The sequence below is a fragment of the Protopterus annectens genome, chromosome 1.part2 (assembly GCF_019279795.1).
Source record: "Protopterus annectens isolate FY-2018-M chromosome 1.part2, PAN1.0, whole genome shotgun sequence".
NCBI lineage: Eukaryota > Metazoa > Chordata > Ceratodontiformes > Protopteridae > Protopterus > Protopterus annectens.
In genome coordinates this window covers 954,926,742-954,943,032 of record NC_056727.1, presented here as the reverse complement: position 1 = coordinate 954,943,032, position 16,291 = coordinate 954,926,742, and the positions used below count along the sequence as shown (strand labels likewise).

At 43.9% G+C, this 16,291-nt stretch overlaps 1 protein-coding gene across 1 annotated transcript in view; it reads right to left on the bottom strand.

Annotated features, from left to right (window-relative positions):
- The window catches only part of LOC122792184 (microtubule-actin cross-linking factor 1-like), a gene marked incomplete in the record, with an annotated part of 3,579,694 nt that overhangs the window by 410,721 nt on the left and 3,152,682 nt on the right, over nt 1-16,291 (bottom strand). The window contains 1 exon segment of the mRNA XM_044059907.1: nt 9,856-9,975. Coding sequence (XP_043915842.1) covers nt 9,856-9,975 — 120 coding nt within the window.

Below are 16,291 nucleotides of genomic sequence, written 5' to 3'. Positions count from 1 at the left end.
GAGCACATCCAACTGTCTTTCCCTAACAGAGGGAGTATGGATTGTAGAGTGACCAATGTAGAGGTCTAGGATGGGTCCCCAGTCTCCTGTTCTTTTTGGAACTAAAAAGAACCTGGAGTATGTTCCGAATCCTGTCTGGTCTGCTGGGACCTTTTGGATGACTCTTTTTAATAGCAGCTTTTTTATCTCTATAGCTGCTTGATCCCTATGATGGGGTGGTACATCTGGGATCCTTTTGGGAGGGCGTGGTGGAAGGGAAAAGGGTATAGAGTAACCTCTGGTGATAATGTCTTGTACCCACTTGTCTCGAGTGAGATTTAGCCAGGCTTCTGGGTACAAGAACAGGCAACCCCTGACCGGCTCCAGAGACGCACAGTTGGGTTCCACATCAGGAACGCTGATAGGGATGGTCACGAAAGGAATCGCAACTTCCCTGATTTTGGGGGCCTCCCCTGTCTCTAGGGCGACGTCTACCATTATTTCCTCCTCCCCTGCCTCTGAAGGAGGAATCACTGTGTGTGTCCAGGAAAGGTCTCTGTGGTTTCTTGTACCACATTTTACTGCTCTTCTGACCTTTAGGGTAAGGTCTAGAAGGAACGGTAAAACGGTCTGCCACAGCAGAGAGAGTCTTTCCTTCCTGTTCACACCTGGTGAGGGTATCTTTCACCTTGGGTCCAAAAAGAGAGGATCCACCACAGGAGCACTGGTGAACGTAGACTTGAAAGGCTCAGCAAAGTTGCATAGATGCATCTAGGAATGTCTCCTTAAGGAGACTCCTGAACCCGCCACCCTACTCGCACCATCAGCTGCGTACGAAATCAGCCACATGGAGGAGTTAACAATAGATGTGACAGTAGCCAACTGAGCAGACACTGTAGATGGGACTGCTTCAGTAGAGGTACCCTGAAGAGTATCTCCCTAACTCCTTTAGGAGATCTCTCTGAAGTCTCGTAAAATGTGATCTATAGTTCAGCGATCGGAGTGTAAAAGCCGCTGAAGAGAAGATACGCTTCCCGTACCTATCCATCATTCGGGATTCCTTATTGGGTGGATGGATAGAAGTCGTCGTCTCTGCTAACTCCTTCTTAGTGGCTGCCGCCACCACCATGGCATCAACAAGTAAGCCCTTGGATAAAAATTCTTTGTCTTTAGGGGAGGAAAGAAATTTATTCTGTGTCCTGGGGACTGGTTCCACGGCATCAGGAGTCTGCCATGCTTTCTGACTCTCAAAATCCAGTAATTCATCAAATGGAGGTGACACCCATGAAACTGAGGGTTGAGACCCAAAAGCCTTCAGGTACACTGACTCCTCATCGGATGGAGTAACGGTGGGCCAGCCGCCTCTCTGCCTGAGGATCTCCAAACTGTCTGCAAAGGAGATATCTTCAGAGGATGACTTAGGGGACCCTTCCGACTCATCGAGGTCAGTGTCAGATGTGACAGACTCATCGGTGGAGTCTACATGCTTCCTCTTACATGATCTCTTCTGAGGGGGATCCTCAGCGGGGTCTTCTGCGGAGGTCTGGAAAGATCGGGGGCCACCCAAATGGGGGTCCTGAGGCTGTGGGTCTCTACCATCCCGTGGGAGAAAGGATGCTGAGACTGTAGTCGGCGCTTGAGGGAGTATAGCATCGGTACTCTTACGTGGGATGGATGAACTATCCAACATGCTCCTTATCCTCATGAAGACCGATTCCTCTGGCTCCGAATGACGTCCCGGCTTCGAAGAGAGTGTAGTTGCCGATGGCTCCATAAGAATCGGCTCCGAGAATGATGTTGGGTCCGAGCTCACTCGGGCCGACTCACCAAGAGAAAGATCCGGCACCGAAGAGGTTCGGTTCCAAGTGTCCCCCTTAGGGCCAACTGAAGAGCTCGGACCCTAGACACTCGGATGGCGCCGATAAGTGTCGGAGCGGAGCTTGGCTCCGAGACAACCACACGGGGTGCTGGAACCGAGGACACCACTATAGTCGGTACCAACATCAGCTCCAAAGGCCCAATCTGGGTTGGAGGAGGAAAAAGAGCAGGATTGGTAGCAAGTCGGTTCCGACACCGAAAGGGTCGGAGCCGATAAAAATTTTGGCAAGGCCAATGACTTAAAGAGTCTGAGCACCACTCTCTCGATGTCTTCTTCAGATAGGCTCCTGGAAGATCTGGAGGACAGTGTGGGAGACCTCGCTCTTTGCAATATGGGTGATTTTAGAGTAGGGGAGACCGGTGGAATGTCTGTAGACCGGCTCTGAAGAGGACTGCTAGTGATCGGTACCGAAACACTTGGTGCCAATACTGCAGGGTCAGTGTCCAGAATCTCAGTCGGCTCCGAAGATAGTGGAGCCCAAGAGACAGAGTCCAACTCTGATTTGGGTAACTTCTGTGGAGGTTCAAAAACAGAAGTTGAGGCCGGAGAAGGCCTTTTAGAGGTCTTTACCTTATCCTTTCTAGAAGACTGCAACCTAGCAGAGGAGGAAGAACTGGCTATTTCTTCCTCGAAGGAAGGTTTTAACATGCCTTTTAGGATCAGCTTATTCTTCCATTCCTGGAGCACTCTAGGGCTAAAGGAATGACAAAAGAAACAAGTTTCTTGAAAATGTATAGCTCCTAAACAGTACACACAGACGCTATGTCCATCAGTGAGGGACATTTTTGGTGAACATTTAGTACATTTTTTAAACCCTGACTGTTTAAGTTCTTTATGTTCTTTGGACATAATGGCAGTAGAGAAAAAAACAACACACTCACACAACAAGAGAGGAACTTGAACCTCTAACTTAAGCAGATATAGCCCTAACACTCACAACAAAAATAAAAGTGGTTTTACTAGGTTCTCTAACTTAAACAAACCTAGTGCAAGAAAGAAAAAGGGAACAAACTAGCACCTCTAAGTTAAATGGTCTAGTCTAAAAGCGCACACTCATGGGAACCACACACAAAAAGCCAACAGGCCCAAGAATTTTTTAAACAGTAATAAGTCAAATCCGGTTAAAGACACAAATCGGTATCACAATGAAACTGTCAGCAATCAGAATAACACTTCACACAAAGCAAAAAACTCCTAATAAGTAGTAATAATAAAGAACTAAATCACTTAGCCACAGTCAACCAAAAGAAGCTTCCGACTGAAGACGCGACAAACGAGATCTGGGGAATGTGTGCACGCACCATGGGATACCTATTAGCCATGAACCAATCAGAAGTTTTCAGGCTTTCTAAGCGGCCGAGTCGGAGCAGAGGATCGGCTCCAAACCCACACGTAATAATGGAGGCGAGATAGGACTAGAGATAGGACTACGTAACATAAGAAGACGTTATGTACCTACCATAACGTTCCGTGTTAGTTGTCTTCTTCTTGCCTTCTTTCTTGCTGGATGGGTTCGGAGCCGATCCTCAGCTCCAACTCGGCCATATACTAAAGCTCGAGAGCTATTTGCTGGCTCGAGGCCTCCCCATATCCCACAATGCTTGGCGCTAGATACCCAAATCTCGTTTGGCAGAGCTAACACCATAGAAAAAATTTCAAGGACAACTGTCCAAACTACAAGGTTTACCTACAGTACTAAAACAGAGGAGGACATAACCTAGATAAGACTCGGCCAGAGGAAGAAGGCCTCAAAAAGGTACTTTTCTCGGTCTGTCCAAGCTAGGGGGATGGAGGGTGGGACGCAAGAAAGAAGGCGAGAAGAAGACAACATGTAACGTTATGGTAGGTACAGTTGTCTATCTCGCCTTCATTCTTGCTGGATGGGACAGCGTCCCTAGCACCTTAGTCCTGGGTGGCTCATCGGAACAGACTCTTGAGCACAGTGGAACCAAAATCAGCTCTACTCCTAGAGGCCATATCCAACTTATAATGTGAAATGAAAGTATGAGAAGTGGCCCATGTGGTTGCAGCACAAACATATTCCATTGGTAGTCTTGCTTGAAAAGCTACCGAAGTAGCCAATGCTCTGGTGGAATGACCTTTAGGTTTAGTAGGGAGTTCTTTACGTCTTAGCTGATAAATCAAAGTAATAATAGAGGACAACCACCTGGAAAAGGGTACTTTAGAAACTGGCAGGCCCCGTTTACCCTCAGCATAGGACAGGAAGAGTTGGTCTGATTTTCTTGTTTGTTTAGTCCTATCCAAATAAAAACGTAATTGCTTATGAACGTCCAATTGGTGTAACTTTTGTTCAGCTTTGTTCGAATAGTTAGGAAAAAAGACAGGTAGATCAATAGCCTGATTCAGGTTTGTTTCGGAAGGTATCTTGGCCAAAAACGAAGGATTAGTCCTGAGTGAAATTCTATCTTTATGAAACACAAGGTAAGGAGGACGAATACAGAGGGCTTGAAGTTCCGAAACTCTCCTAGCTGAGGTGATGGCTACTAAAGAGAGTCTTCCAGGAGAGCAATTTTAAGGAACAGGAAGCCGCAGGTTCGAAAGGGGGAGAATCAAGGAAGCTAATATCAAGTTTAAGTCCCACGGAGGCGGGGGATCTCTGACCGGGGGTCTAAACAAAATAGTCCCTTTAAGAAAGGCCTTCCAAAGTTTGTGGGACATGATGCTGGTTACTGACAGGCCAGCGTGGAAATCTGCGATAGCAGCTAATTGGACCCTAATGGTGGCAGACGAGGAACCAGCTTGGAAGAGTTCTGCTAAAAAATCTAGAACGTGATGGACAGGAGCTGTAGAGGGGTCTATATTCCTAGCCTCTGCTCAGAAAGAGAAACGTTTCCACTTACTAGCATAAGTCTTCCTGGTGGTAGATTTGTGCATAGAAAGGATGATTTCACGCACAGGCTGAGAAATATGTGGAAGCCTGGCTAAGTTTGGAAGTGGAGCAACCAAGCTGTGAGGTTGAGAGACTGAAGGGATTGGTGCAGCCCGCCCGACTGATGGACCAAGAGGTCTGGCACTGGGTCCAGATGTCAAGGCTGCTCCAGCAGGTGATGATAAACAAATGGGAACCAAATTTGTCGAGGCCAGTAAGGGGCAATGAGGATCATCCTGGATCCCAATGCGGTCGCCTTCTGAATTAGTTTGGGAATTAGGGGAAAAGGTGGGAATGCATACAGAAGACCCCGGGGCCAATCGTAAACTAGAGTGTCTCTGTGGGAGTGCCCGGGAAGGGGGAAGAGAGTGAAGAAATCGTTGCACTTGCTGTTGAGAGGAGTTGCGAAAAGGTCGCAACAAGGTTGACCCCATATGCAGAAAATTTTGTCTGCTACTGACTGATTGAGAGACCACTAGTGAGGCATGAGAATAGCTCTGCTTAGCCTGTCCGCTATGATGTTGGACTTCCCGGGGATGTGCATTGCTATCAGAAACCGTTGAGAGGATATCGCCCATTGCCAGAGTCTGAGTGCTTCTCGACATAAGGGATAGGACTTTGTTCCACTCTGCTTGTTGATGTATCACACTATAGACATATTGTCTGTTTGAATTGCAATAGTCCAGGTGGGTAGAGAGTCCTGAAGAGCTTGCAATGCTAAAAGCACCACTCTCATCTCCAAGACGTTTATGTGCAGGTGGTACTCTAGAGGTTGCCAAGTGCCTTGGACAGTCCTGCCCTGAAAATGCCCCCCCCCACACCCGATCAGGGAGGCATCCGTGGTCACCGTGGCAACAGGTGGAGGAAGAACAAACGGTCTGCTCTGAAGTACTAGAGGGGAGACCATCCACCAAGCCAGGTGGTCTTTGCATGATTGAGTGATTATTATCTTGTGAGACATCAGAAGTTGTTGAAAAGACCATTGGGTAAAAAGCATCCACTGAAGAATCCGCATGTGAAAACGAGCCAGGGGAACTAGTATGATTGCTGCTGCCATGAGACCCAAAGTTTTTAGTACAAATCTGGCTTGAATCCTGCTGCACTGTAGTAAGACCTGCACATGTCGGCGAATGTCTGACACTCTGTCTAGAGGAAGTTTTGCAGACAGCTCTTTTGTATTTAATCTTGCGCCTATAAAGGTTATAGACTGACAAGGCGACAATGCAGACATTTCAAAATTTATTGAGATGCCTAGCTCGGAGCAAGTTTGGATGGTATAATCCCTGACTCGCACTAGCTGATGCCTGGTGGAAGCAGTAAGGAGCCAGTCATCTAGATATGGAAACACCTGGAATCCTCGCCATCTCAGTTGAGCCGTAACCACTGCCATGCATTTGGTGAACACCCTAGGGGCTGTGGTGAGACCAAAGGGCAGGGCTCTGAAATGATAGTGACTGGCTCCCAGCCAGAAGCTGAGAAACCTTCTGGAGCGCCTGTCCATTTTGATATGGTAGTACGCATCCTGAAGGTCTATGGAGCACATCCAATTGTCCTGACCCAAAAAGGGTAGAATGGACTGAAGCGTGACCATCCGGAACTTCGTTATTTAAACAGATTTGTTTAACCTGCTGAGATCCAAAATGGGTCTCCAGTCCCCTGCCTTTTTTGGTACCAAAAAGAACTTGGAATAAATACTGCATCCTTGCTGGTCTGCTGTGACTGGCTGGATGGCCCTTTTTTCTAGCAGTTTTGAAATTTCTGGCACTGCTTGTTCCCTTAGACCGGGTGGAACATCTGGAAGGAACTTGGTTGTTTGTACAGGGGTGTGGACAAAGGGGATTTTGTAACCCTCGGATATAATGGACCGTACCCATTTGTCTTGTGTGAGGAGTTGCCAGGCTTCTGGGTACAGTGACAATCTTCCCCCCGACTGCTTCCAAAGGTGGACAGTTGGGCAGCCCCTCAGGGGTGCTGAAAGGGTTTGTCAGAGAAAGATTCTCTGCTACCCTGATTTTGCGGACCCCCTCTGCCCCTCAGGCGGCATCTATTATTGTTCCCTCCCCTACCCCTGGAGGGAAACTCTCCATGTGTGTCAGGCACGACTCCCTGGGGTTTCCGAAACCACATTTTTCCACTCTTCTGACCTTTAGGGTATGGTCTAGAGGGAGTAGAAAAACGGACTCCCACGGCAGAGAGAGTCTTGCCTTCCTGCTCACACCTGGTAAGGGTATCCTTCACCTGAGGTCCAAACAGAGCCGAACCATCAAAGGGGGCATTGGTGAAGGATGCCTTAAAGGGGTCAGCAAAGTTACATAACCGCATCCAGGCATGTCTTCTCAAAGCCACACCTGTACCTGCGGCCCTACTCGCCCCATCGGCTGCATAAGAAATGAGCCGCATGGAGGAGTTGACGATAGAGTTAAGGGTCGCCAGCTGGGAGTTAATCTTATCCTGAGCCCCCACAGCTGATGGATCCTGAAGGGTATCACCCAGTTCCTTGAGAAGATCCCTTTGAAGGCGGGTGAAGTGGCACAGATAATTCAGCGACAGCATGGAAAAGGTCGCTGAGGAAAACATCCGCTTCCCGTACCTGTCCATTTTCCTAGACTCTTTATTAGGTGGATGGACAGGCACCGAAGGGTCAGCCAACTCCTTCTTAGTGGCTGCTGCCACCACCATGGCTTCAACGGGGACACCTTTTGTCAAAAATTGTTTGTTGGGTGGGGCTGTAATGAACTTAGTGGGCCTGCGGGGAGTTGGTTCCACTGTGTTCGGGGCTGACCACGCCCTTCGAGCCACTACTTCCATGAGCGGGTCGAAGGGTGGAGACACCCAGAAGGTGGAAGGGCGAGAACCAAACGCGTCCAGGTATACCGACTCGTCCTCAGAAAGGTTAAGGGCAGTCCAGTTACCCCTCTGCTTAAGGATCTCTAGGATGTCTGAAAATGAGACATCCTCAGAGGGGGATCTTGGGGACCCTTCCGAATCCTCCAAGTCGGTATCAGACGTGACTGACTCGGGGGAGTCGACATGTTTCCTCTTACATTTTTTCTCTTCCGAGTAGGCTCCTCTGAATGATCAGGGGAGGCCTCGGAAGAGGAAGACACACCCAATGGGGCGACCTGGAGCGTCTGTTCTCCACGCTTGGGGTCAGGAGGGTAGATAGAGACCGATGTAGGCACCATGGGGGGAGGAGCCGAAGGGGTCGATTGAGGAGCCGACTCAGGAGTCGGCACACTCCTCATGACCTCGAAGGCGCCCCTATCAGGCAGAGCAGAGGGTCCCCACTCCGAAGAGACGTGAACCCCTCCCAGCACTGAGAGGGACAGCTCCGAGGCCAATGTCGGGGCCGAGCTCACCTGCGCCGAAGCCCCGAGAGGGAGAACGGGGTCGGACAAGGGTCCGATGCCACTCGCCCCCTTGGAGCGGACGAGGGAGTCCTGGCACCCAGATCCCTCAAGGAAGGAACCAATGAAGAGACCGGAGCTGATGAAGGAGCCGAAAAGTGTGGTATCGGCTCCGATGTTTCCAAGATTCGAGCCCCAACCAGCTCCGGCTCCGAACACAAAAGAGGAGTCGGAGGAGGGAACTGCTGAAGACACCGGGACAGCCACAGTCTGTTGAGAAGGGCTGGTTAACATTTTGGCCAGGGCCTGCGACTTAAGGTGTCTACTGACCACCCTCTCCAAGTCATGATCGGATAAACCTGGAGGACTGAGAGGAGTGGGACCTATGGCTTCGTTCTGACTGAAGCAACGGTGACCTCGGAGCTGAATGAACTGATTTTAGGGAAAGGGACCTAGAACGTTTTCGGCCCAACGATGTCGGAGCCGATTGAGGTCTAGAGGTATCGGCTCCAGCTGGAGCCGAAGAGGAGGCAGATGCTCCGCCTTGTGACGGCTCCAAACTGGGAGACGACGGCTTGGCGGGCTTTGAGGATTTCCCTGACTGAGGCTTCATCGGGGATCCCTCTGGCTTAACTAAGCCTCTCAATATAAGCTTGTTCCTACGCTCCTGCAGGCATGACAGACCGAGCAGGAGTCCTGCAGGTGTAGGGAACCCAAGCAATAAAAACAAGAAGTGTGACCGTCTGTCAGAGACATCTTCTGACAGCATGAGTCACACTTCTTGAAGCCTGAAACTTTAGTATCCTTGGACATACTGGCCAGGGAATACTAAAGAGAGAAAATTTAAACTAGTGCTTAAAAATGCACACAGAAACACTCACACACCCGCACTAGTTAAGCTAACAAAAAAAAAAACTACAAAAAACTATCACACCACAGTTAACAACAACAACTACCTCAATAATATATATATATATATATATATATATATATATATATATATATATATATATAAATACTACCAGGCTAAACTCTACTCCTATAGGTACAAAAAGGGTGGGGTAAGCCAGTAATAGAGAAGAAACAAGAGGGGGGGGGAGGAAACTCTCTAACAGAAAACGAGTTTCGTAAGTGGGATAAACTAGGGGATACACAGTGTAACTATACTACAAGGGTAAAACTAACTATATCTAATAAAAATACAAGGTAAATATTAGCTAATAATAGAAAAAAAGGATTAATACGACCTGAGCCAGCAAAAGCACAACCTCGTAACTGAAGCGGCAAACGAGATCTGGGTATCTAGCACCAAGCATTGTGGGATATGGGGAGGCCTCGAGCCAGTAAATAGCTCTCAAGCTTTAGTATATGGCCGAGTTGGAGCAGAGGATTGGCTCCGAACCCATCCAGCAAGAATGAAGGCGAGATAGACAACTTAACATTTACATTTCACTATGGCAAAATAAGTAATCCACACATCGATGACTTTAGTTCACTTACCTTTAGATTCATAGTTTTGAATGTTTCAGCAGACATTAGATTGACTCTATAGGATTGTCCAAACTGTGATTAGTAATTCTGAATTTCTCAACCCAGACCTCTGAATGATTTTTCTGTATGCATATTTTCCACTCTGTACTTGTTTAAAGGGGTGCAAATTTAATAAGTTTGGAAATGTGACAAATGAGTGAAGCAAGTTCTTAGTAAACCACCTGTATAAACATTTGCAGTGCAGTAAACCTGGTCAAACAGGTACTTACCTTATGCTTGGAAAGCTGAAGTTTAATCTTATCAGGTTCATTAGAAATGTCAAGGTCAGAATCCAAATGACTTTCTGCTTCTTCCAACCAGTCTACTAACTTCCTCCATGCATCACAGAACTGAAAAACCAATGAAACAGCAAATCACTATGTAGTCAGTGTTTGAGATGCACACAACACAAAAGCATGATGAAGAGTGTAAAGGACTGTACAGAAGATCTCTGTGCATTGTTACCATTACAATTCCCAGCAACAGGGAAATAACGCAAGGCTGGGCTCCTCATATTCTGTAATTTGAGATGATCTGTTAATGTAATGTCAGATAAAACTTAGTCGTTCAACTGTTTCTTGGCTGCCCTTATCTATCTCTTAAATATATCAGTCAGCAGAAGACTTGTACAACTAAGATGGACACAAAAGTTAGGTGGAGGATTTATTTTTGTCCACGGGGATATGCTTTATTATATTTGACAATCAGAATGTAAAGAAATGCTACTGTAAGCATTACTTGGCTTGTGTTAAAATAATCATGCATATCCCATTTTATTCGGTTTTTGGTCTCAAAACAGTTCATGCAGCGTAGTTTCTTTACCAGTGTGGGTGGGTCACTGATGTGAAGGAAAAGCTCTTATCCCACAGACTGTGGCAGTAACAACAGAAATTGGGTGATTAAAGCGGGCTTCTGCTCCTCCAAACAAAATGTACTATTCTGTGATTTACATTTTAATTTATTTTTGGCTTCTGACAACACTAACTAGAATGCTTTTCCATTTCCCAAGCTTTTCTGATGTGGATGCTTTCAGTAAAATTACCTACATCCATAATTATCCTTCTGACTGGAGCTGCATGTATAATTTTTTGTTAAGTTAGTCCTGGTCATGTGGCTACATACAAGGAGGCACACTGAGGGATAGACAGGCTGTGCAGCAGAGAACTGTTACGTGCAAGTGTGTGTGTGTGTGTGTGTGTGTGTGGGGGGGGGGGCAAGCAGAAATCCAGCACAACAGTCAAATAAAAGTCAAAACCTTTGATTGTAAGACAGCTACAATAAGTCTATTATAGCCTGCATGGTGCTGGCAAGCCGGAAGTTCACATGACATTGGTATATTACAAAAAAAAACAGCCTTCCTCCAGCTCTGTACTCTTGCTAGCAGTGGATTGTAAGGGTGCTAGAAAGACACCATATGTAATGTCACACAGTTATCAATAACTACTATACCATGTCTCACGTACTTAATTATACTAGTGTCATGCTGTAGTTATACAACTGCAGTCAAAATGGGTCGCACTTCACTGGCAATAACTTATGGAGGGTGCAGTGGTACAGCAGTAGCATTGTCACCTCACAGCAAGAGGTTCTCCGGTTCGATTCTCAGCTGAGGTGCCTTCTGTGTGCAGTCTGCATGCCCTTCCTTGCATTTGTGTGGATTTCCTCCAGGTGCTTCGGTTTCCTCCCAAGTTAGAAAGACATGCATCTGGAGCATTTCTCCCTGGGCCTCCGCTGAAAACTGGCTTTGTTCCAAATCGGACTTTCCTGGTTAACAAATGTTAAATAAAATGTTATGCGGCAATGAAAAAGTAGTGTGAGCATACTCATCAAAATTGTGTTTTGAGTAAGATCACTGTGGCAGTAAGATTCACCACATATGGGATTATAAAACTACTAAATAAAATAAGCAGTACTTCAACAGGGAGAATAGAGAAAAAATTAATAAATATTAGTAAAGACCACCAACTGTTTTAAACAGGTTGTCTCTACCACATGAATGCTGAGAAACTGAGAATAAATGTTTTAGTGTTTTCATCCAAAATAAGAACTTCTTTACAATAAACATTTAAAAAAACTCAGCTTCTTATATAATTTGTAAAATGATCATGTGATGATTCTAAAATAAGTCATGCGACCGCATCTTATAAAAATACTTTACATGTGACTCAAAAAATATATAAAAATAAACACAGTTAAACTAGGGTATTTTACCATCAACCCACATATGCCAATATTATAATGGCCTTTTGGGAAGAAACTTTTCTTCTCAATTCTCCTTTGATGAACGAATGCTCCCTTTATACTAGGTATCTAGATGATTTGTGTTTTTTTTGGAGTGGCAGTGAAGAAAATTTCAACAACCTTTTGACCTTCGTCAACAACACCTCCACATTTTTGAAATTTACTAGTAACTTTGACAAATAGACATTAAAATATCTTGATGTTCACATAGAGAAAAAAGAGGGGAACCTGTCATCAAGAATTTTCAGGAAAGAAACTTTCTCCAACTCTTATTTGCACTACACCAGTTGCCATCCCCCCCACCAGAAAAAGGGGGTGTTGAAAGGGCAATTGGTTAGGTGTAGCAGAATGACCTCTGATAACAAAGTTTTTCTTGAAGAAACTGAACTGTTAAAGAATCTTTTTACCCAGAGAGGGTACCCTCTAGAGATGTTCAACAAGGTGTTGGAGGAAGTCAATACAAAAGAGCAGACACTTTTGCCCCTATTTTAGGGAAGGAAGAAATACTAACCCACAATTTAGGTTCAGCGGGCAATTTCGCTGAAAAGGGGACAGGATTAATAACTACCTTTAGCGAACAATCAGCTTTTGTCAGGAACATATTTTCTAGAGAATGGGATAGCTTTTCAAAATTTTCAGATCTTGAATCTATCTTTGATAAAGAACTAACCCATGTATATCGTAGAGGGAAAAGTATCAAGAATTACCTTGAAGCAGGGATGAAAAACAACAAGTGTAATAACCAAGAAAAATCCAAGAAAGGATTACAAAAGTGTGGGAGATGTAATTATTGTACCTACCTGATCTGTGGGGAAAGTATGGTTTTAGAAGCAAGGAAAATGACCATACATTTAAATTCATTTGCTAACTGTGACACCAAAGGCATCATATATTTAGCTGTTTGCAAAGAATGTCCCTCTTTCTACGTTGGAAAGAGCGAGAGAAAGCTCAGACAGAGAATATACGAGCACTTATATGATGTCAGGGTGAAGAAAGAAAAAAGTGCATTGAGTAAACATTCAATAAAATGCAACACCACAGGTTACTCATTTTTTGTATTGGAAGTGGTTCCCACTAATCCAAGAGGTGGAATGTGGGAGACACTCATTGAGTATAAAGAATTGTATTGGCAGCTCTTTTTGGATGCAAACCGTAATTTTGGGCTCAATGATATGGTATCATTGGCCAGTTTTGAAGATGAGAGCTGCCAAGCTTTAACTCAAAGAAGTTTTTCAGTTTTGGTTTTATTGTTATGATATTTTATACAGATTGCAAAAACAAGTGTTTCTTTGGATTCTCAAGGTCTCAGTGTATGGCTTCGCAATTCATTCAATGGCCACAAGATGGTGCTTTGTTGTTATTTCAGATCCAAAAGCCCAAATCAAGCACAACACAGAAACATTTTAAAAGTTTTATTTAAATGTATTTAAATGTATTAAAGGTTTTAAATTCTTAGACAAATTATAATAAAAAGGGTATAAGTTGAGATTATATGTTTTTAGAGAATTGGACTTATTTATTTAGTTTTTACATAGTTTTTATGAATTAATCATTCAATTAAATGAACCTTAATTGAATGTGTTAAAGGATTGGACAACAGACCTATGACTAAATTCAAACAGCATATAAAAGCATTTCAGTTTTAAAATGGATGTATAACTGATGAAGTTGGCGCACGAAAACGTATGTGGATACGTTATTTTGTTTTGCTTGTCTTTATTTGATCCAGTCTTTGTTGTGGAGTGGTTCAAAGTGCTTATTAAAAGCAATTTTACCTTGGAGCTTGATTTATTTGTGCCTGGTGGAGTTCTCATCACACTTTTCCTGGTTATAAACTTTTGGCTCATTTTACCTTTTATCAGTTTTATGGAGCCGCTGCCGAGCACAGATCCAGCTCCCAAGAGCTCAGAGACTGGGGAACTACGAAGTTGATTGGGCAACTCACGCAGTTGGTTGCCTTGCTGACACCGCTAAGTCAGTCTTTTGCTTCAATTGCTGCTTCTACACGATTACCGGAAATCAGGAAGCTAATCGGATGCAGACTGAAGCGGATGTATTCACCTGCAATGATGCAAGTAATGTTTTTCAACAGAAGAAGATTTAAACTGTAACAACAGTTTAGATGGCTCGCACATCACAGTGGATCAAACGAACACCAACAGCAACAGAGCAGAGGGTGTTTCTGTAAGACCAAAAGTCAGCGGAAACGGCAACAAGCCTGCATGGACCAGCCTAATGCTACTACAGGTACACAAAACTGTTTTCTGACTGCTTCAAAGCTAAATATAGCTTTGAATTTCAAAGCAGTCCAACCAAATATAGTAACATTAATTTTGGTACGCTTTTGGATGATTTGGAATTTTATTTGATTAAGTACAAAACGCGAAATGGACAATGATTACCTTAGACACTGTACTACCCTAAATATTGTACCTAAGGGCTTAAGGGTTTGCAAACACCCTAACAATGTCACTGAAGGGTCTGAATTTCATACTGAGCTCATTACTATTTTTGACAATTGTGGTTTAAATGTAATGAAAGCTATTATTAACAACAATGAAAGGTTAATGCAAAAGTTGCATGGTGACATAGAGAAAATTAACAAAGCTATCACAAATGATTTGTTATACACTGTTGAGGCAAATAAGAGAAAATATGAGAATGTTTTTGAAAATGTTGATACTAAATGTAAGGAGGTTCAGAACAGGAAGATAGGGAAAATAAAAAGAGACCAAGTGGAATACAAAAATAAAACTCATTACCCTAGACCTAGAATTACTCACAGGAATGGGTATGACAAATGGAGGAAAGATGACAACTTTGAAGGAGAATGGGGGAAACGGACACTGAAGAACAACAACAAGAAATATTAGAGACAGACGAGTATCCCCATTAAGGAGATCAGAGAGGCTTATGCAGCAGGGTAGGGTTTATTACAATCCAAAAACTACAGGGGGAGGGGGGGGAGATCTTACCAGACGACACGTCAAGGTTGGAACTAGAAGTTGGTATTTCTAACAACTTGAATACCTGGACTTTCAATGGGTTCAACATATACAATTATTCTAGTGTCAGCATCAACAAGAGTTGGTTTGATCTTTTTCCAAAGGCTTCACCTTTGTTCCCACACAAAAACGGACATTTTCAAATTATTGATAGACATCAAGTTGTTTATCCGGAAAAAGAATTTAGAACTTTTCTTCAAGGACAACAAGTCTGATTTTCAAGAACAGGGGTTGAAGCGGAAAAGTATATTCAACCCTCCAACTCACCCTCAACTTAGGAACTTTGAATTAAAAGTTGAACATGAAATAAGAAATCATTTGACAACAAGAACTTTTCATTCAAATTTAACCCAGGAAGAAAAAAACACTTTGAGAGTCATTAGTGAAAATCACAATCTGAGGGTAATGAAACCTGACAAAGGAGGAGGGGTTGTGGTCATGGAAACAATACAATATGAAGGGAAAATGTTGGACTTACTAAATGATTCAGACAAATACACTAGGGTATCCATCAACGAAGTGAATTTAGCATACAGAAGGATTCACTGTTTACTATATGACATGTTAATGCAAGGTTCCATAGATCAAAACACTTACAAATTTTTGGTTGTGGACAAACCAAAAATTCCCTGCATTTTCGGGATACCCAAAGTCCACAAAAATGCCTGTGACCCGCCCCTAAGACCAATTGTGTCAGCGGAAGGATCAAATACAGCTCTCCTAGCCAAGTTTGTTGATCACAAGATCAAACATGTACTCGAGGGATGTGAAAATGTTCTAAAAGACTCTTGGGATTTACTGAGAAGAATTAAACCCTCAATATACAGTGAAAACACCTGCTTTGGAACCATGGACGTGATTGATTTGTTTGGTTGTATCCCCCATGATTTAGGCCTTTCTTGGTTTGAAGAAAAATTAATTGAAAGTAAAAAACTGACACAGACTGATTTCGTTAACACTCTAACATTCATGGAAATTGTATTAAAAAACAATTTCATCTACTTCCAAGGGGAGTACTTCAAACAAGAAAAGGGGGTTGCGATGGGTGCACACTGTGCACCCACATATGCCAATATTATAATGGCCTTTTGGGAAGAAACTTTTCTTCTCAATTCTCCTTTGATGAACAATGCTCCCTTTATACTAGGTATCTAGATGATTTGTGTTTTTTGGAGTGGCAGTGAAGAAAATTTCAACAACCTTTGACCTTCGTCAACAACACCTCCACATTTTTGAAATTTACTAGTAACTTTGACAAACAGACATTAAAATATCTTGATGTTCACATAGAGAAAAAGAGGGGAACCTGTCATCAAGAATTTTCAGGAAAGAAACCTTCTCCAACTCTTATTTGCACTACACCAGTTGCCATCCCCCCCACCAGAAAAAAGGGGGTGTTGAAAGGGCAATTGGTTAGGTG